This window comes from Temnothorax americanus, unplaced genomic scaffold (genome assembly GCF_048541705.1).
Source record: "Temnothorax americanus isolate GAGA-0224 unplaced genomic scaffold, ASM4854170v1 Scaffold4, whole genome shotgun sequence".
NCBI classification, from domain to species: domain Eukaryota; kingdom Metazoa; phylum Arthropoda; class Insecta; order Hymenoptera; family Formicidae; genus Temnothorax; species Temnothorax americanus.
The window spans coordinates 7,448,218-7,471,951 of NW_027509547.1; the positions used below are offsets into that span (position 1 = coordinate 7,448,218).

General features: G+C 36.6%; 1 protein-coding gene across 2 annotated transcripts in view; it reads left to right on the forward strand.

Annotated features, from left to right (window-relative positions):
* Positions 1 to 2,729: 2,729 nt before the first annotated feature.
* Mdy (diacylglycerol O-acyltransferase) overlaps positions 2,730 to 23,734 on the forward strand; it is a 95,210-nt gene continuing 74,205 nt past the window's right edge. Inside the window, exons 1-2 of one of the 2 annotated variants that reach the window (XM_077415909.1) lie at positions 2,730 to 3,207; positions 18,494 to 18,622. In XM_077415909.1, coding sequence (XP_077272035.1) covers positions 3,086 to 3,207; positions 18,494 to 18,622 — 251 coding nt within the window. In that variant the 5' untranslated portion in view covers positions 2,730 to 3,085. The remainder of the gene's footprint in view (positions 3,208 to 18,493; positions 18,623 to 23,734) is intronic. The other variant, XM_077415908.1, reaches the window with a different exon arrangement.

The window sequence follows — 23,734 nt, forward strand, 5'->3', positions numbered from 1 at the left end:
GCGCGACATTATATTGTATATTGTATATAAATAACAATTAAATTTCGACGAAAATATTTACTCGAAACGGAAGAGATTAATGTCACGACGAAAGTATGAAATAAATTAGACATTTCAATGAATGGAATGCGTAACGCGTGCCTTATCTCTGTCAGGCTGTAACAAAGTGACAATTTGATAGTAAGAGTGCTGATAGTAGAGGGTAAAATTTAGAATCAGTCTGAAATGGAAACGGCCTTTGAAACGCGGCGAATGGTTACGAGAAGGAAAACGGCTCTCGCATTTACAATAGTTTACATTTTACAATAATCTTGAACTTTGATGACCGTCAGTGGTATGAAATGGGAAGCTTATAGATTATACTGCCGGTACGTGCCAATCCGCTCTTCCAAGGTTTCATACAAATGCGATTTTCAACTGTGAATCTTCGGGTAAATTTATCAAGCGTGTATGGGTAAATATGCGACTATTCTGTTTTTCCCTACATGAGGATTACGTCAAGTAGTTCACCATTGGGCGAATGTTTGCTTGCTACTCCGCGGTCGATGGAATACTAAAGTTCTCTACAAGATTAGTATTTGCTCTGCAACTGGATTGGAACTAACAAGCCAGGAAACGTGAAAATATATAAAGCCAATTGAGTTTGAGTTAATAAATTGATCAATTTGTTTAAAGCATGTTTATACATTATATAAAGATAAATAAAATTTTTAGAATGTAAGAGTATAAATAATTTTGTTAATATTATTACTAATAACCGTATACGTTTCTTTTCTCATTACTTATTGATATAAAAAATTTATGATACAGTTAATAAAACAACGAATTTTTTAAATTATTTTGCACTAAAGTTGTTGAAACCCGACGAACGGGAAAAAAATGATTCGCGAAACACCCTGCGCGTATACAACCCTTAGGGGCGAAGGGTTTCGATTCGCTTCGAGGGGAAATCACCCTAAACAGTTCACAGAGCGCATCACATCCCTATATAATAACGGATCGTGGAAACTCATACGCGTCACCGCTCGGCAAGCCCGCAATCTACGAGGGTAGATCCCTCATACATTTTCCAAGGATCTTTACGGGTCTCAGCGCCCTGCGCCATGTGTACTTTAATTAGCTCGAGGTTCCTCGTCTCGTTTGCCTTGACGGTACCTTTCAACATTCCGGCGACCGATTCTAGCGAACATTTGCGAAATTGTCTCACGCGCCCGGGCACGGGCCTTATTTGCCCCGAACTTTGGAAGATCCGGAGCCAGAAGTTAGTCGAAATCGAAGTTCCGTGGCGAAGTGACAGCGCTACGCTATCTGAAATCTTAATGGAAGTGACGACACGGTGATTACTTCGTAGATGGGACCTTATGGCTTGGGATGTGTCACTATCGAATGTTTGATTTAGAAATGACCGACGACCCGCTACCTACTTTCATCGTAATTGGATCGTAATATGAAACAGGCGTCAGATGATGTGATGAAATTAGAATCTACCTTGTTTTTTTATCGTAGTATATGATATGAAAACATTTTCATGCTCGAATGTTTGATTTGCAATTAAAAGTTATTAATAAATTGTTATCTACTATTTTATTTTCTTTAGAATGGCAAGTTATAGTAATATAAGCAAGTATATAAAGTATTATAAAAACGGGGCACACATGTTTATTCAAGAAGATATTAAAAAATCCTTTAACGTCCGCGTATATATGTCAGACAGTGTTTTTCTACGAAAAAAAAAAAACGATTCTATTATAAACGAGAATCATGCTTCAACCTTATAATTAGTAAAGTTGCGCGTAACAACTTTTTATCAATGTCAAACCGGGGCAAGAGCTATTAAACTGTAAAATCGGAGTTGGATTGTAAAGTCAAACTACAATAGACTGTAATTACCTACTTTAATTGTAGATATTATCCAAAAGAGACCTTAAAACTAAAGGAAATCCTCGAATTAATTTCACATTTAAAGAACAGAAGAGAAAGGAAGGACCGAGAGAAGGGAAAGGAGAGATCTATTATATTATACAATCAATTATTGTTCAAAAATCGACAATAATTTTTAATTAAATAATTATTTTAACGATGACTGAAGATAATTATTTACATAAAATCACAATAATTTTCCTAAAATATTGCTCAGTTGCCCCTTATGATATTGTTGGCTAATATTGTTGGTTTTGTTAACTCGAAATTATATCAAAGAGTAATGTGTGAGTGTAAAACATTGTCCAGTTGTTCTTTACAATGTTGTTAGCTAATATCGCTAGTTTTGCTAACTCGAAATGATTTTAAAGGGCAAATGTGTGTAAAACATTGCCTAATTGTTCCTTACGATAATGTTCGCTAATATCGCTGGTTTTGCTAACTCGAAGTAATTTCAAGTAAAACATTGTCTAATTGTTCCTTACGATAATGTTAGCTAATATCGCTGGTCTTGCTAGCTCGAAATAATTACAATGGACAAATGTGTGTAAAACATTGCCCATAGTTGTTCCTTATTACATTGTTAGCTAATATCGTTGGTTTTGCTAATTCAAAGTGATTTCAAAGGGTAAGTATGTGTACACGTGACTCGTGCATGTTGCTAAGACACGTGAACCGAGACCAATCAGTCCATCGGCGACAAGCGTTATCCGTCGGGAAACGAAAAATAGATAAACAGTCGTTGTGTTCATAGAGGGGGAGAGAGAGAGAGAGAGAAAGAGAGAGAGAAGAGAGAGAGCCGCGTTGCTCCTTCGGTAGTATCGTCGCAACCACGTTGTGAGCGCGACGGGCGTGTGACGAATCCGAAGGCCGTGTATAGAGATAATTTCACGCCGCTCGCACCTCGCACATCATTCGGAGGGCACGTCTCTCACGCGTCGCGAGGAAGATTTCTCGTTATCGGTATCAGTCGTCGCCGTCGTCGACGCGCGTATACAGTCACTAACTCCGAAGCGTGTACCGGCTCTCGCTCGCGAGTCTCTCTCTCTCTCTCTGTCTCTCTTTACCGCGCCGACGAACGTGACTCGGCGCGCCGTAAGTACATCCAGATCCACAAAAACACGCGTGCTTCTATGTTCTACGTCGTCGCGCACGACACGACGACATGACGGCCGAGCACGAGCACAGTGACTCTCGGGTGCGATCGCGCAGGACGAAGAGCGTCACGAGGGCGGAGGAGATCCAGAAGGCGGAGCTGAAGGTCCGCAGATCGCAGCCTGACAAACCGTGAGTACGCACCGTCGCCGACCACTGCTTCCGCTGCCGCCTGCTCGCGCGCCTCGAGCTCCGCGTTTCTCCGCGTCATTCTACGTTGTATCACGATATATATCCGCCCGTTTTCGACGACGATACGTCGTTATCGGCACGAGACATAGCTCGGGCTCGCGCAGTGGACGTTCATGAGGATTGTACACTGTTCGGCGAGAACGGGAAACGCTTAAAGTACGTGACGCGAGATTTTTCGTCAGGCCTCGAAACGCACGACGTAACAGACGCGTCTCGTTTAACGTGCGCATGCCCGTTCGTTTCGTTTCTGGCGTGATGCTACGAGAGGGGATATTCCCATTCTTGGCGAACGCGCTCCGTCTTGCTCCGTTCCACATTCTACATCCCGCTCCGACGCGTGCTGCAATCGATGCCGGAGGTCAGCCGTCCGGTCCGGCGCGGCGTGGCGTCCTGCGTGCGGTTGAGCCTACGGCTCGTTTCACAGGCATTGGACACTGTACAGATAGATCGCGAAATAATGAACTCCGGACATGCACGCCCCATCGTGGAAAAAAAAGAACAGTTATGTGCCGCAAAATTATTTTTCTCTTTGGCGATTTTTTTGCATTCCCATGGCTACGTATGACTTCGTTCGTGACGTAACGTCCTTGGCAATGTGGATCGTTTAGAATTGTGTCAGGGCCTATGTCGAATATGATATACGATGCTTTCTACATTTTAAAGTACTCTCGTAATACTTCTACATCCGATAGTTGGTGTAGCGAAGTTACATAATAAAGAATTGTAAAAATATTGACGCAATTGTTTGTGATGTAAGTTTATTATAACATTAATGTAACGTCAATAAATATATTGCTTAACATGGAGTTTAGATATCTTGAGGCAACGCGTTTGTGGAAGTAGAGAGTATTGTATTTTAATAGACTTTTGTGACATGCGGAAACGTTGGCATAAAATCGATATTATGCATTTTTGCATAATACAAAAGTTGAATTTTATTTTCTAAATAATGTCAGCGATATCACTCATTACAGACATCAAATTTTAATTCCGTATAAGATTCAGAGCGAATAATTTTGACACAAATATTTAAGTAACTTAGAACTCGTTTAATAGAGAAATATTATAAAATAATGTAATTCGTACAAAATAAAAAAATATGTTAATATGAGTTTGTATAAATTATGTATATAAAATGTAGCAAATAAAGCGTCCGACGTGCGCAACAACGTTCTGCTCTTTTGCAATTTAAAATTTGCAATAACATCATTAACTTTTTTTAATGCAAATTACATAATACATAATACATCGTATATATCGTTTTATCCTTATATACATATATGTATATGTATATGCGAGCGTCAGTTAACTGCGACTTCACAAGTAATATTGTTCATCAATCAATTGACATCGGTGCTGCAAAAAATAGCGTCACATTGAAATTGTTGTGACAGCTTGTTGAATCCACGGGATGTGAAATCAGACGTCTGTATCGAGAAATATCGATCATTTGTAGTATAAGCAATTGTTCCAAAGTTTTAAACGCTTGTCCGACTGGACAAATCTCATTCGTCAACCTGGACTAAGTTTCTTCCCAGTTGCGTATAATTAATGCGCGCTCCTTGCTATTTCAGAGCTTCACGTCGAAACCATCTATTCTATAATTCTGTCGAAGTGTCTATCAACGAAGTCAAGTTTGACTTTGACTGTATTAAGCTTGCAACTTTGAATGTAAATCAATCTTTAACGAGATCGCGCCGTCGAATTAGAAGAACTTGGAGATTAGTCTTGAGAGAGAAATGTACGGAAAGAACGGTTTTAATAAAATATCTAAATTTAACTGAATACAGTTCTGAAAATAATTTTGTTGGATCATAAAATAATTATGCAAGACTGCAAAAAGTTATGACATTATGGCAACCAGTTTGAGCGTTCTACATAATTATTTTGATCCAACGAAACTATTTTCAAATCTGTATCTAGTTAATTTTTTAGAGATTTTAGCAGAACTGTGTTATTTCTTCCGTGTATAAAATTCAATCTCATGAAATGTTCTAATTTGATTATCATGACGTTTTTAAAGAAGAATTATATAAAATATGAGATAGATTATAATATATATAGAATATTTCATTTTGACTGAAAAAGCGGAGGAAAAAGCTCTACATAGACATAGATTATACTTTTCTCGATGTGTGAAATTCTCATGACACTATGGTTCTCTTCTAAAATTGAATATCGAAATGAGGGCTTTTTAATTTCTTTATTATATATATGTGTATATGTGTCAATTTAATTTGCTTTATAGTAGTTATCTTTATATCACTCACTATACTACACACTATTCAACTGAACATGTGACTATAGGAGATTCAGAATTAATAAAGAATCAGTTCTCAAATGTGTTTTGCGTTGGCAAAACATATACACGATAAAAACTTGTTATAATTCCTAGCATCATATAATACTCAGCATTGATAATCTCCAATCTATATAAATTCCCAGTAACGCGTATATGTACAAAGTCGAATAAGGATATCCAGTTTAATACCGATCGAATGTGTGCCGGATTTTACTGAAGAATTAAATATTCTTTGAAATTGATATATATTAAGATTGATCAGATATATTGTCTAATAATATATTAACTGAATAATTTAAAAGGACCCATGTGTGTGTTATTCTTGTCTATTGTTTTCTAATAATTAATGGTCAATTATCTGTCAATTATCATCCGTCAATTATCACGCGTCTGTTACTGATGAATATAGAGAAGATATTTTAATAGTTAAATCATACCACGGAAATATCAGCATAACAACCATTTCTCTCCTGAGAGCAAATAAATATTTTTATAAATTGCAGCGAAACATTTATTTTCAATAAATTGAAATCAGACGAAATAAACTTAAATGTATATATCGATAAAGCGCAAATAAATAAAGAGTTATCGTTCAGTAAAATATTTTACTCAAATAATAATCGATAAAATGGCCATGCAACGATGTCACAAGGAACAACATGAAAGTTTTAGATTTTCAATCTGACAATAAGTGTTTCTTATGTATATTTTTATGGTATTTAGAGCTCATTACTTCAGATAATTAATTTCACAAATGAGTTTAATAAACGACATGTTTTTAACAGTAAAGAATATCAAACTTAAAAAGCTTAGGGCAATAATATCTATAAAATTATGGGTTAATGATATCTACGTATTCGAATTCGGAAATATCATATATTTCCATCAATTAGATACAACATCGTAGGTCAAGGTTACGTACAACGAACTTTCGATCACGCGAATGCACAAACAGGTTTAAACGCCTCTGTACGCTTTGGCGCACGTAATTAAGCTCTGGGCTGTACCGAGATTTAGCTTTAACTTCTCGGGAACCCCTTCGCAACATAGTCGTCACTCTTCAGTGGCTTCCGGAGCCGCTGACGTTTCATACAGTGGAATGCGTGGCAAAGTATGCGCGCCGGAACACCATCTTCCCGTGTCGTTAATTATAAAATGTTAATACGAGTGAGGCGGCAAAATCATTCTAATGCGACGTTGCCGCTACGACTTCTCTTATCGACTTATTCCGTGTCATATATCAACAATTTTTTTTATGTAATAAAAATATAGTTTATGTTACTTTACATATTTTTTTTTAATAAACATTTATTGTTATTCGTTATTTCTGTAGATTACTGATTCTTCACAAAATGAGAATAATTTTTAAAAATTGAGTAAAATGTGAATGTGTAGAATATTCTTTAATTAAATCACCCGTATATGAAAATAAGAATAAAAAATATTTTTAAATTTTATTAGTAATATGCAATGTCTGTATTTATTTCTATATTTTTTATATTTTAATGTTAATAAAATTCTGTTTTGTTATTTCTTAAAAAAATGTGTCATTTATTCGATTAATAATGTTGTAGTTTTACTAAAAATATAATTAACGGTCTAATTAATTTGATATTCTCTCTCTCTCTCTCTCTCTCTCTCTCTCTCTCTCTCTCTACTATTTTTTTTGTATGTAAGTTTCTTACATGGATTCAGGAACGCGTTCTATCATTAAGTATTATATTTGCTGTTAGTTCAAACATTCCACTGGCAACAGAACTTTAATAAATTGATTGTCCATTTACATATGATTCAATTCGAAGTAGAATATATATATTACATATCCGCTTCGATAATTAAAATTGCTAATCATAGTATTCCGATTTTGTATTGACATAAAATCATTTGCTCAATGTACGCTAGTAGAATACTGCCGCGAATTATTATGCAGTGAAAGGCAGGATGTCGTATATTGTAATAATATAATAATAATAATATATTTTCTATATTTATTTCTCATATATTATAAAAGTTGATTGAGAGAAAATATAAAATATTGCACGATTGATTTACTAACCATGAAAAGTATCGAACTTTTTGCAATGTATTGTATAGAACAATGAAAACATGTAACATCGCAAAAACATTTTTTATATGCGTGATTAATTAATTGTCACATTTGACGTATTTTAAATGTAATTTTTCTGTTGCACGCGAAACAGTGATATAATTCGATATAATAATTTTCTAGTAGAATATATCTTTGATATAAAGATAAAAATATGTTTGCGCGAGTTATTATTATGTAATTTTGCTTAATTAATTACTGGGAAAAATATATTATTGAAGAATCGCAAACAGATTTAACTAATAAAATATCAGAACAATTAAAATGAATGAATAAAATCAATGGACATATTATTCTGATATTGACTTTAATGAGAGATTTCTCGATGAATGAGAAAAGAACATTTCCCGCGGAAATGAAAGTGTATGATATTAAAATTAGCTATTACAAATTCAATGTTATTTCTCCGTTTCAAAAATATCGCGTATTTTGTTACGCCATGTACGTTATACGGTAACTTTTATCTGTCTCTTTCTACGCGTGTGTATATTCTCTCACACGTGCATTCCGTTCATTGCGCCGTTTCAGGAGGACGGAGAAAAAAGGAAAAGACAGAGAGTAAAAACTATCCCTCCAACACGGTATAATGACTTGCAAACAAGAGTTTCTTGTTCTCGAAAATGGCAAGTCTCTTTTGCTTTGCCGCGCGTCGCAGCTTCTTTTTCCATCTTGGCGCGCGCCTCCTTTATTCTTCCCGGGCCCGCTCCTTATAGCGGCGAATCCATCCTCGAACAAACGATCCTTATATTTACTCGCGGCGTGTTTGTCGAGTGCTTCTCTTGTTTTCACGAGTTTGCAATTAGACGCGCGATGGGTACGAGTACGAGCCTGCAGCCGGGCAATATCGGATTCTCGTCCTCTTCTTTCCGCGCGTGAGCGACGAGGAGTATAGAGGAGAGCCACTGGAGAGGCATAGCGCGAGAAGGACGGGACCGGTTGCTTTACAATGTATTTCCGGAATGCTCGAGATTGACTTCGGAGTTTCCGATCTCCCCCAGTTCTCGATTTCGGCGCGGGAGTACCCGGGACGTGTTTGCCCACCTGATTCGACGGCTCCCTTTCGCATCTTGCCGTTAAAGAGAATTGCTAAGTTCACTGATGCATTGTTTAACTGTATTGTAACGCTCACTCAGCGGACCAACAATCGATTACCGCCAAAGACAAGATACAAATTGGGATCTTCCGCCTTGCTGGTAGAGAGAGGATTAGCCAACTCAAATGCTACATCCAATGAGTTTGCACAAACTAGTTCGTATGTAACTAGCGTGTATCTCTTATGAAACGTTTTAGAAAGTTATTATGTAATTTTATTTAATTAATTAACAAATAAATGAATGTTTGCTATATGTATATAAAATCACAAATTAAGATGTTTAAACTCTTCTAAATATCAATTCTCTGTGATAACAAAGCTGCGATAAAACCCTTTGATAAACTGTTCTTTAATAATAACGATTAGCGAGGCGTTGAGGCGAATCTCATTCCAAGATTTTAATTTACGTCAGGCTGTTGACTGCGTTATTATCGCGTGCACCGATACTAACTCCAAAGTGAGCTCTATGCGCGCTTCACATTCCGACCGGATGGCGCATTCTCTGGCAAAAAGCCCCTTAATAAACCCTGAAACCACGCGTTATCCCCGTAGCGGGTGGCAAATTTTCGCCCTGACGTTGAGCGTGCCGCGGCGAATTTTTGCTCCCCGTCCACCCACACTGTCGCCTCTCTTCTCCGTCGCTGCTTTTTTGCATTTCGTCGAGTTTGGCAAAAACTTTTAATCTCTCGCGAACCCAGCACAGAGAAACCGTCTCGCGTATAGCGCCTTCGAAACGGATGAGGATTAACGGTATTGTGCTGTCAATCCCGCAACCCTTTCCACCCAGCGCTGGTGGTGCTACCTCGCAATTTTTATCGCTCTTTCTTTTTTCTCTGTCTCCCGCCTCGTTTCCAGCACGGTAAGATTGTAGGCGGCAGTGGTGGATTTCGCGCGCGAAATCAGGCGGAAGAACAATGGTGGCGATTACGCCGGCGGAAGGGACGGAACGAGTGTCCGGATTAGGAAGGATTGCGGTTTTTTTGCGGTAACACGACGTTGCTGGCCCGGAGCTCTTGTTATACTGAATCGCCGCGAAGATGACGTGCCGGATGATATTTCCTAGATTTATATTTTAGAAACTTTAAAGCTACCCTATTCGAAATAATTTAAAATAATATCCGAAAATAGAAAAAAATAAAAAAGTATAAAAAAGATCGTTGTATGGTGCGTTATATTATATAAATAATTGTTTATTATTATTTTATTTTAATTACCTTATTTTTTAATTATCTTATTTTAATTATCTTATTTTATTTTAAAAGTAGCACGTACGTGTAAGATTTACCTTGATGTTACGAATGTTTTTCGTAAATTATACGCGTGTTAAGACTGACATCATTTTCTCTTGTTACGCTGTTGCGATAGAATAAAGTTGGACAAACAAATAACGCAGAAATATATGATTCAAATAAAGGACGGATGTTTGTAATATACCTACACAGCGTCGAGACTTGCAATTATACGGTTGCAGCTATAGTAATCACCGAGTCAAAAGAAACGCAATTTAGTCTAACCGCGCCTGCAGGTCAGAGACGACGAAGCTGGTATGTGGTTTCGTCAAGGAGGAAAAAGAAAGTATGGTGGTCGTGTCACGACCAGCTTTAAATTAACTTCTTTAACGCTTATCTAACTTACACGAATTCCGTTTGCCGTTCACGAGACGGGTAAGAAAATCTTCATGAATTTTCAGAATGCATTATCAAGATCGAAAATGTCGTCGGTAAAAGAAATCGAAAATAACATGGCTTGTCAAGAAAGAGAAGAAATGGCAAGACACATAAAATGGAAGATAGACAAGTAGAAATAAAATAGACAGATAGAAAAATAGATAGAAAAAGAGAGAGAAAGACAACTCGTAGCATATAAAGGCAGTGAGAATAGTAGCGAGAAATGAATTGGGAATCAGGCAGAAAAAGACGATAGGTAATCGATTCCTATATCCTAAGGTCGTCGAAAGTGCGGAAGAGAAGACGTGTAGAGTCGAGGTGAATGAAAGTGAGGAAAGGAAAGCCTGCTTAAAGCGTCGTTTAATTTCCCTTCATGAATCATTTAGAATATTCTTCTTCTACCGTCATTTCTTATTCTCTTTCGGCCCACCGTTTCGCCAACCGGACGTTGTAGTATAGGAGGATTCCCTCCTCATTACACGGGTAATATATGTACATCCGTCTATCGTTTAAATATTCACGAGGCCTTCCGGTGTCAGGAAGATTCTCAAGGAAAACCGTTCAACGGAGAAGGCACATGCACAGGGTGCCATTCTTCCATTTCCATCGAATGCTTATCTTATTCTCCAACTCGTCGCGTCTGCCCTTGCGCGAACAGTTCTTCGCCGTTTCTCTATAGAGGAGCGAAAAAGAAAAAGCGAAAGAAAAAGAAAGAAAGAAAGAGAGAAAGAGAGAGGAAAAGAGAGTAGCGTGAATAGTTTTTATCGGGGTGGCTCTCAAATTGAGCCAAAAATAAAAGGTAAGCGGAAGCAAGATGCTTCGTGCTGTTTCGTAATTGAATTGTTGAAATCCAACAACGACTAGATGAACAACGCATTTCCTTTAGTCTGAATGAAGTAAAGAAAATAAACAGCTGTTACATCACGATAAAAGAAAACAATATTGGATTATTATTGAAGAATATCACGAGTTTTAGCGATTTTAGCGATACAATGCTAGTGTAAAAATTCTGTTCATACTTTTACGCCATGCACAGTTACGCCATGTTCTGCTCATACCTTTACGCAAAAGTTTCTTTATGATTATTTTATAATATAAAATTTATTTGTATTAATAAATAATAATAAAAATAATACTTTTTTTTTGTTTTTTAATTAAATATATTAATTTTAAATATGATTATTTCATTACGCTATGTAAAAAAAAATATGTAGATAAAATAGGAACACTATTAAAGAATGCCGAACAAATCAGCGAAATATGTTGCACGACAGAAAAATGGTACTTTGTACACAAACGCGATAGCTATTTCGGATAACGACAAAATAATACTCTTTTAATCTTAGTGCGCGATATTATTCTACGACGCCTATTACGCCGGTAGGAAAACCACGTTGCCGTTAAATAAGTCCTCAATCTCAGAATAATTCATGCAACTCATTATGACACGGGACATTAGTCATCCGTGATATATGCTGAATAATTATTACATAGATAGATGTGCAGTCAGATACATTATTGTTATTATACAGTGTGAGGTACATACGTCGTTTGCGTAATCAGTCCCAATAACGAGCAAGTAGTTTAATAAACCGGCACTATATTAAGTTATAGTGCGAGTTATATGCTATACATGTTAATAAAAAGTAAAAATAAAGAAAATGACAATTTAGTATAATGTTATTGCGGAATTTTTAGTTATCTAAAACTCTATACATATTTTTAATATTTATTCAGCGTTGATGATTTTCTATAGTAAAGAAAAATATTTGCAGTTTAGTTTATCCGTTTGCGATATTCGGCGTTTTGTTCATAATTTCCAATAAAGTTGTCTCGAAAAGTGACAGATAGAATCGTTCGGAAAAACGTTGGTCGGATTGTGAAAATGCCGGTGATAGACAGTTGGGTATTGGTGCGAAAATTTATCTCGATTGAATTATGTTTCGTGACCGCTACAGGACGCCCGAATAATTATTCGGAAACATCGCCCGCGTTTTGAACATTTCCCGATGTGAAAAGCGCGTTTCTCTTTTTATTTCATTTTGCGCGCCCATCATGTCGATTATCCTCACTCCTCTTTCCTCTCCTTCCGATCTCATTTTTTGTGTCCACTGCGAAGGGATTTTTTTACCCAAAAACTTCGTAGGTGTTAATTTTTTCATGCAGAGAAATAATAATCGTCATTTTTTTAAATTAGAGTGACGGCAATGCCGATGGGATTTTTTTGCGCGCGGACCCTTTTATTTTGTTTAAAATCTACCCGCAAATGTGGGTTTGCATTTTTCAATAAAACGCGAGTTTTGAATAAACACGAGTTTTGTTTTAAGAGCTGTAAATAACTTTATTTGAAAATTGTCACGGTTTTATCAGTCATGATCCGCGTTTGCTTGTTTACTTTTTTTCTCGCTATTTTCAAACGCGAGTAAACTTTCAAAATAATTTGCACAGATAGCACTTGCTCATGCGTACTCATCAAAAGGGTAGATTTTGCTTTAGACAAAAATAAATAAAAAAAGAAACATCAGTACCATTTCTAACGGAGATTTACAACTGAGACGCAATTAATGCAGGATGGAAATAATGGCAATGGTATATGATATTATGGGGATGATATTATCTTGGTGGAAAAATAACGCAAAATCACTGTTGCTCATTATTTTTTTCAACAAGACTCATAATCGGGATTTTCATAAGTTTGAAATGCGAGAAGTAAATTACTCCTTTTTAAAATGAAATGTACTCATTTTCGAATATAGAAATGTAACAGTAAAATGATTTTGATGAGAGGTCATTTATTCAAACGTTTATTCTTATTATAGCGGATTCAAAGACAGACGGAGGCCTCGTTATGCAGACAGCGTCAAAATGGCGAAATCAATCGCCATTCGGCGATCATATCTTAGAGTTCAATTAAATCCGCGGATCGGTTCAAAGTCACGTTCGCCGCCACACCGGTGAAGAAAAACGGGTACTCGTCGGGCGTTACGAGCAAAAACTCGACGCCAAAGTTGCGCGCGCGATCGCGGTGTCGATGATCAAGGGACGCCACGGCGGCTACGTGCCGAAAACTCGTCGCGTTAGCGCAAGTTTCGCTTAAGAGAAACTTTTTCCGCGACCCGTAATATGTCCAATGCAAGAAAGCGGAAGCGATTTGCCTTGGAGGGACAAGAAAGTGGCGCGCGCGCGCTCAGGGAGCGCGTCTCTCAGTTCCGGGTCCCGGAAGAGCAACGACAACTTAGTTGATCCTTTTTTGCTCCTCTATGGCCGCGGTTTGTCAGAAAGTGGACTAAAGTATGATATTGCAACTTATCACGAGTGGATGCCGCTTGGACTTCGTCTAAAAAGTACCGCCAACAATCCCGATAAATCATCCGAGAGCGCGTGTCTAGTTTCAAGTACGGTTTTCTCAAGCTGACAAGACGACATCGTCGGCCCTATATAATCCATCAATATGTATTATAAATATAATAATGTTACGATTACTATTAACGGAGGAACGGGAGTCGAAAATAATGTCGATATAAGTAAAGTTCAAAAGTACGCCTACGCCCGTATATTTCTCCAGGGCGGGACATTGATCGAAGGATGACGAAGCGTTGTATCATAACGTCACTTGTCTGATATCGTATGGATCGACGTTTATCTTATACTAAATGACTCATTGTGTTTCGCAAACCGGGTGACAAAAGTCGAAAAATCGTAAATGTATTCGTAGCCGTATCTCACACATTTCCCGAAGACGCTGGTCGTGACACTTTGGACATATCCAGTCCATCGTTCTCATGCATATGGAATTTCCGTGCGACACGTCTGCGTCCTAGCTGTTCGCCATGCTGCCCCAATATCAGAAGCGCGAGAGATAGCTCTTCGTGCGCAAACCGCCGTTTCTATCGCGGCTCTATTAATTATCGCGATCTGCCATAAATTCTGAGTAATAGTTACGGCGTACAGGTCGAGAGGGTTTATTAGGGGGACTGTTGTGTGCAGTGGGGAAACGCGCGCGACGATGCTGCTGAATGCACGCAGAAACCGCGCTGAGGATAGCTGCGGGTAATTACGACAGGGCGATATATAACGTTCGCCTGTTACATTTTGTACGCAAAACCGACGGAATTCTTCACCAGGCAAATTGCATCGTCATCGCTGTGAAGTCGCCGTTGTGAAAATTTATAATAATTAGAAAATAACGATGTGCGCATTACGCGCGCGCTATTTATTCGCGTGTGTATTATGCATTTTTGAAAAATATACAGCATATATTTAGTAAATTTATTTTTTTAAAAGATTAAATTATTAATATATAAAATATAATCAATATACGTTTCTACGTTATACGTTTCTAATCCGCCCAGATTTTCCATTGAGTTACATATACAAAATGTAACGTATTTTATAGTATAGATATCATATATTTTTTATAATAGATATTTGTAAGTTTTTATCAGCGCTAATTATATGTACAAGTGTATAGATATAACAATTACGGACCTTTGCAGTTCACAGCTGATGAATATTTTTTTAGATAAACTGATAATTTTATTATACATTACAGTGATTTTAGTTGTTTACTTTATATAGATAATGTATGAAGTATGCGTTCGTTATCATTAATTGTACTTGTGCATTTTAATTATTATATAGTTGTTAAATATTTTTAAGACTTTAAAATTTGATTTTTATTTGAAAAAAATATAAAGTATGCTACAGCAGAATATTTGTGTAAAAAAAGGAATAATAAAAATATATTTTGTACATATTATTACGTTGTGAAATCAATTATCGTCCTACTCGTTTTTATCAAATAAAATACTTGCATAATTATCAAGTATTGTTAAGATACGCAATCTCTGCAAGTAATTACAGTATATCAACGAATGAATCAATTATAATTGCAAAAAATGAGTAACGGTGAAATGCGAGCACTATCTTAATATGTGTCCTTTGAGTAGCTTGAGTTAGTTAAAACTTTGGCGCTAGAATTTGAGTAATTATGAACTCAGATAATGAACAAGCATATTACTTTTATGACTTTACTGGAATAACTTGCATTTTCATAGTTAAAACCATAATTTGCATTTTGATTTAAAGATGCGGGGCAGGCGGCGCGGCAGCGGGAAAGCATATAGGTTAGATTTTCGTTGCGCGAAATAAACGAATTTGCGCAAATAAATATGTGAAACGCATTCAATTGTTGTTTCTTAAAGTTTAAAAGGAGTTGTTTGTACAATTGAAACCCAAATACGTTATTATCCACGTTGAAATGTGGCAATAATAAATGTGGTCCTGTTTTATTTTTACAATATCTTGATAACTATATAAAGACAAATCATTTCAGTCTTCGAGAAAGTTCTTCCTAAATTTGTAGAATTATTCGCACCTATTTTCATTAAATTCTTATAATTCTTAATATGCTTTCGAGAGTTACATTACAGGTTAGGTAACATTTTTGCTGTGTCACTCCGTGTATAAGAGAGAGAGACAAGGGTATAATTTCAATAATTATTTACTCAACAATCATGCAGACAATTGTCTTCAACTTTGGCATGGACGACAGATTCCCATAGACGAATATCCGCCATAAATTTGAACTAATTCTTATCAAATTGATTTGAGCAACCACTCTCCTTAAATGGGGATTTGCGTTTTTGCCATATTTTTCAAGATATTTATACGATTTAGAAATTAAATGTTAATATATTTAAATTCAATTTCATGGCCTTTCGGTTGCGAGTCTGTGGTTCTTTGAAGTTCTAAGGAGACACGGTCTCAAAAATATATATTATCACTCACGCCCCGGGTTTCCGCTAGGATCTTTCATGTAAATACTTAAGACGAGAGGTTCTTCTCTCTCCATGAAAGTGGTATAGAAGCTTCACAAGACCTATCTCGATAACGGCGTAATACTAGCGGTCACGAAGAGGCAATCGAAATGTCAAAATTGAATATAAGATTTATTTTTTTTGTATATTGATTGTGGATATCATTAATGTTATTTTCAGTGCGGTATAGTAATTCGTAATTTATTTAAAGTACAGTTTTTTATTATTGCCGATGTAAAAATCAATTATAGAGAAACATGAAATAAAACATGAACTTGAAATATAATTCTTTATAAATTAATTAATTTACGCGTCACATTCTCTTTGATCTTAATGTGGCAATAATACATGCTAGAATACATATTAGAAAATACATTTTTAATTCTGTTTAAAGAAAATTATTATTCAGTTTCGCAAGTGCGAGATTGAATAAGAAATAAAAAAAGAATGTTAAGAATATATTAAGTGTATTAAAAGGCTTTTTCAGTACAATGTGCCAGAATAGAAGTCTCGTCGTGTATAGTGCCTTTGTTCTTTGCTATGTAATAATCGACTCACCATGGTACTATTTGAGATACTTTTAGTACGTACTTCTTTCGCATCGTCATGTACGTCTAATAAGCACTTTAGATATCGAAGATTCCATATGGTGCGCCGCTCTCTCTCTCTCTCTCTCTCTCTCTCTCTCTCTCTCTCTCTCTCTCTCTCTCTCTCTCTCTCTCTCTCTCTCGCGTGACTGGCAAGTGCGCATCGTCAACAATACTCCGTGCATGAAATCTGAATGGTATCTATATGATAGGGGATTGTAACACAAAACCCTCTTGTCTTTGGTGTCTCTAGGGTGGATTATATACCGGATGCGTCTCCATAATCGGCTTCCACGATACACGTCTGTCATCCCCCCGTTGGCTGCGCGTTCGCGACAAGGGTCGACGAAGACCATCGTATAACTTTTCGAAAGGGTTTTGTCTTATGGCGCACAAAACATTCGAGTGCCTCTTGTATCTCTTTGACCGAGAAGGCGTACTCGCGCGATTCATGATAACGGTTTACCGTGTCGAATGGGCTACTACTGTCATAAATAGAGTACATATCATAAAGAGAGTATAATAGCGAGGAAATAAATGAATTGGTTATCACTAATCGTGGAAGATGCTCGTTAAAGTGTCACTTGTTTTAAAAAATTACACGATGAGATTGTGTTAAAAAGTTAACGAGCATCTTCCACGATTAGTGATAACCAATTCATTTATTTCCTCGCTATTATACTCTCTTTATGATATGACAATTTTATATAAAATTTAATTATTTTTTAACACGTGATCTTGAGACTGATTCTTTTTGTCTTTAATTTTGCAATTATTTTTTTTAATAATATGGAGCACCGAAGGATTTTTTTAAAAAGAAGCGCCCTAGAGAGAGATAAATGTTCTGAAAGTGAAACACGCAATTTTTGTGTATCTTCGCAGGACCGGGATGCATTATTACTGCCGACTTTGATACCCCAACGGAGCGCGGTTTAAACGAAATTTGCGATGTCCTGAATGCCTGCCGAACGCAAAGCAATGTCCGTCGAGAGCACAAAGTGAGAGAGTTTTGCACGATAATATTAATTTTGCTATGATCGTCCGTTATAAACTACATTTTGCTATCTAGATCCACAAAGAAAACGCGAGAATCGCAGCTCCCATGGGGTGTCTCTGAATTGCTTGCTTGAACGTCCGTCATATAACGACGAGCATCTTTTATTGCGATAAAACTGACTCATATCATTTACCACGTCGTCACGTGTGAACTATACGTCAGTCCGTAAATTGATATAAGGACATGTATAACCGTACGATATGAAAGCCCCTTTATTGTCCCATTCTCATCCCTATGACGTTCATATGTCTTTTTCCATACCGCTCGCGCACAAGGAGAATTTTGCTAGTATGGCACCAGAATGAGAACATTCTCCTTAATACCTTCTTCCCCTTCATAGCTACTTGAAGCTCGGTCTATTATCGAATTTCCGTATAATAACGAGCTCATTGTGCATAAAGAGATCGTAAAGAGGCGAATACAAAATATACATGAAAGGTATTACTTATACATAATTCAATCTTTGAGGAACTCAATAATTATTGTGTATAACACATTTTGCAAAGTGACTTGAAAAATTATCGGCGACATCGCCTATAATAACGAATAAATAATGAAAAATGGTTTATTCAAGTTCTCTTATTTCTTTTTCAGATGTCACCGTCCAAGAGATAGTCTCTTTTCTTGGAGTTCGGGCTTCGATAATTTCACGGGATTTGTCAACTGGGGCTTCTTACTGCTAGGTATCGGTGGTATCCGGTTACTGCTTGAAAATTTCATAAAGTGAGTATCTTGAATTGTCGATAATATTCCGTTATCTAACGGATGTGGCCGATTTCATCGGGTCATAGTCCAATTTGTCAATAAATTTACACATATTAATCCTTTCTTAAAAATAAAATGCAATAAATAAGTCCGCCTTTGATCCACGGAACACAATTTGTCAGTAATAAACGCTCTGATTGCTGTAAAATTATGGTACACAATAATATCAACTAATTAACCAATGGAAATTATGCTAATCGTTTTTGTTGGCATAATAAAATTGAATCATTATCTGAACTAATAATTAATAATTTTCTACGCAGTAAGAATAAATAAACTATATATTCCACTATATAAAATATACTATATAAACTATATAAAATATATAAACAATGATGAATTAAAAAATTATCTTGTTAGTAATAAGATATCACAAAACGTTTTAAATTCTAATGGGATATTTTTTCTGAAGAAGGAACTAAACGTTGAGCCGATTAAATTGAATCTGTCAATTCTAATAAAAATTGATTAATTCTTATTTTCCTTTTTTTTCTCTCTCTCGAATGTTTGTTGCACTATTGCTCACAGAAATGTACAGTATATGATACGTAAATACATGTGAGTGTCCATAATGTATTGAATTCGAGTCTATGAGTTCGCTATGTTTAAGTGACTGTATGGATCAGTCATTTTCAAGAATAAAAAAAGGGGAAGTTTTGACAAGCAATAGCGTCATCAAGTTGTTACTGACTCACCGAAATTAGAAGAGGGTGTCTTTGCGTGGGTTGGCAATCAATGGGAATACGATAGGGGAACGAGAGGCGATCAGAAGTGCCTCTATCAGTTTGATGGATATGCTATCGTAGCGATTGACAGGGTACGACAAAAAGAATCGATTGCCAGCAGGCAAGCTGACAAAATTGAGTTTGTAGCTGGTAACTATTTCAGCGCGATTACTCGCTGTTCTTTAGGGATATGGCTATAGCTCGGGTAAGTGGATGTTATTTGGAGCCTGTTCGGCAAACGTTGTTGGAACACCGTGACAGATTGTCAACCGGTAAGGTGCATGATGTTTTGGTGCACTCATATTTCATCACGAACGCTCTACAGATGGAAACAAATATGATACCTTTATAAACCGACCGCACTGTTATTGTTACGATAGTGTATGTATGAGTATGTCATTCGATATTGGATTTATATTAGTAAGATTCGTAATAAGAAGAAAGATAATGAGAAGAGAAATGGCACAGCAGAAGATCGAAATATTGCCTGTCAGATTGTTAAGCTTGCGACGAGATTCGAAGTTATATATTTTTTACTTAATAAGATGTCGCGTAATATTGAAGGACTCATTTGTAAAATGAGCTACAAGCCATAGCAGTCTCGTGAATGGAGTTTAAATTGAATATAAATTATTGCGCCTGTATCGAGCGAGATAATCTATGCTTATCATTGTGATAATTTAATTTATTCCGGCGCTCGTGGAAATTTATGTACTTTTTAGTATAACGAATCATTCGATTGACTTATCAGCCGTCGCAGGTCGTTACGTGATGCGCTGTCGGTGAAAGGAAGAAAGAGGAGTACGAGTAACAGCAAATTAATTTATGGATAGCAGGATGGAGCGGAACTGACCGTTCCTTGCCCTTTCCAATCGAATTAGTCGTCGTCTGCAGCGATGGCCACGAACTATAGTATACTCACGAATCCAAATCAAACAACTGAAACTTGAACATTTCTTGTATTTTATTCGTAAAACTGCATCTCTTGACACAGAATATGAACGTATATATCTAGATTTTATACAAATAATAATTAATCCGCGCACATTAAAATAAGTTGAACCTGCAGGCTCGCATTCTCAGAGCTAATCATTTTCTTATGCGTATTGACACTGTTGCTAGGACGCGCAACGCTTTCTCCTCACAGGATATTGTCCTCAGAGGAGTAAGTTGCCTTCTTCTTCTGAAGACAAGAGAGAAGCGTAAGCGTTGTCCATGAATAATTTCAACGAGATTTTTATCGCTGTTGTAAACTCTCGGCCTCGCGTCCGGTCGCTCCCGGGGGCGCGTAACAGAAATTTATCACGCTCGTTAAGCGTGGAAAAACTTTCGAGCGAACTTTTGCGACGTAATTGCTCGAGGTGGCCCTGACACGCTTCATACAAGCCTGAAACAGGCGCAGCTATGAACGGTCCTAAACGATTATGCTCAAACTAAAAGCATTTTAGCATTCGATTGATGCCTTCAATTTTCAATCCAGACACCCGATTTCATAATAGGCAATACTTAACAATATTATGCAATATACGATTTACGCATTGGATAAGCATATATACTTTTTAAAGTGAATAGTTTAATAAAATGTTTATTAAACATTATTAAGTTTGTAGAAATTATTAGATGCGTAGTTTAGACAGATGTCGGACAGATTATCGTGACGTATACATATCCGATTATAACAGATATATATGTCTGTCGCGTTTCATCGCGCTCTATGTGACGTAACGTTCAATCGGCCATATAATTTCGCGTATACAATCGCGTCACCGCTTAATTAACTTATCGGCACTTCCAAATGAACACTTCGAAGAAATTGTAACCATTTAATACCAGTCCGCGTCCTCGACTGATTCGTTTCAACCGGTAAAAACTTTTCTAGACTTGATTCGCGAAGAACAAGAGCAAGCAGCAGCCGAATCGCGAGGATGAGGTTGTCGACACGATTTTGCTGGGATCGAGATTAATCGATGGGACGAGGGTGGGAAAGAGAAAAGGGTAGATTGGCGACTGAAAAAAAGCACGTCGGTAAGAAAACGGGTAGATGCTTCTCTGCGAAGTGAAAAAAAGGCAGCGAGAGAGCTCAATTAATCGAACTCTCGACGAAAGACCCTCGCTATCGATAAAAGTCCGCGGAGGTGGGTAAAGGAAGTTACTGAAGTTTCTCCTTCCTTGTCTTTCGTAGCTACGTGAATTGTTCGTAAAACTTTTTCAGATATTCGCCATGCAATCATAATTTATGCATTTGGAGATATAAATATGATGCGTTTATTTCAAGACACGCAATTTCGTCGATTATTTTTTCTCATTTTATGATTTATTTTTAGTGTAAATGTCTGCAGAAATGATTAAACAATTAAATCTATAATAGTTTGATGATAAATTACTGTTTCGTCGCGGTTATAGACGGATCAACAAGTAAAAAAATGCCATGGATAAGATAAATAAGAAAAGTAAGACAATTAGTTTATTCCTGTCACAGACTTTCGACATCATGTATTTTTAGATACATTCTTAGAAAAGGTATTATCTATTTTAAATAAAAATCTTTAGAAAAAATTGAAATTTTTAGAACGGAAATTAAAATTACGAATTTTTTATGTGTTTAATACGAATTTATTTAATGTAAAAGTATATGAATTAGTACATTCTCTCACGCAATCAAAAATTTTCCCGAAATACTAAGAATAAAGAATAATATTGTTGAATTTTAGTCAATGACCTCAGTCATATTTATAGCATATTTATAGCACACATTAAAAATTGATCTGGTCTTATGGATATGACATTGTCTCAGTAATGATTATTTCCATTGTGTTCTACTTTATCAGCCATTTTCGCAAAGACTTTTGCATCGTGTCAGAACATAAAACTCGTTTATTGTTCATCCGGATTATAAATTCTGCAGTTCGATATTTATTATAGCGCAGAAAGAAAATGTCATTGGAAATTTGATAAGTCTCAATACCGGATATCGCTTTGTATATTGTGTATTTTACATTTCTTTAGATAGATCGGTATTGAGCAGAGAATAGCAAGATGCAAAGTGTGAAAAGATATATTGATTTGTAAGAAAATGATAAAGATGCTATATAAATGAAAATGGATTTATTATAAATGTATGCTATATTGAAATCACTAAAAATGCCACATTTTATATAAGTATCTACCAACAAAAAATTTTATGCGGAATATATAAATCGACATTATACATTATACAATGAATTTTAGAAGGGATCGTTAATAAGCCGTGGTGTATTTTATCTAGATAAATATCAAAATAAATTTTAACCAACGCGCGTTCACGACCCCTCCAATTCGCCTTGAAAACAATCCATCTCGCCTCACCGAGCCAATCCGACACTTAAAACGAGGCCTTCAGGCCCTGCCATTAATTTCAGAGAAGAAGAATCATCCTCGGCGTTCCTTCTTACAATCATAAAAGTGAAGAAGACGTCTCGTTTCGCGCGTTATTAATATTTAATGCGAATCGTTCGCGCGTTCACATTTTCATTCCGGTCCGTCCCATATTGGCGCCATAACTCTTCCAATCTGGACTTCCGCGCGCTCTCGCACCCACCGTGGATTCACCCCCCAGGACCCCGACGTTTCCCTCTCACCATCACGTTCGACGTGAAATTGGGGATTTTATCGTGACGCTGTATTAACGAACTCCGGCGGACGAAGAACGAGCGTGGATTTAACGGGCGGATCAAGACGGCTATTCCCGCCGGGGAAGAAATTTAATATCGTTTCTGTTCACGTCTCAAAGCGATGAGTTTCGATAAGTGCGATATCCCCTTAACTTTCGAGCACTCGAAAAATGTTTTATGAGACTCATCCACCGTGTGTACACGCGTATCGACGCCAGATCGGTTTAATCATCGACATTGTGAACGATTGTTTCCTTTCTTATCTATATGAATCTTTCTACGTCGTTGAAATGATTATTTCGAACACGAATGAATTACTGGATAGTCTTTCTTTGACGTTGGCTTCTTTTCATTTGCTACTTTGTTGTTAAAATGTAATAAAAAATGCAAAGTTTTGTTTTTCTAAATATTTGGGCACAATGTTGCATTTCCTACTATTTGACTTAGATTGATTTGACATCAATAAAATAAAATTACGTTTGGCGCGATTATACCGTCGCGTCTCTTGATAATTGATATTAGATTGATTGATTTTCTGTTATTAAATTAATTTTTTTCCGTGCATTATTTATGATCATACATATACAAGGCAGCCCCTTTGATTGACTTAAACATTGCTATATATCAAAACTGGGGTTTGCATTATTTATGTTGTATATTGCATTATTTATGTGTGTATCGACATATGTGAAGAT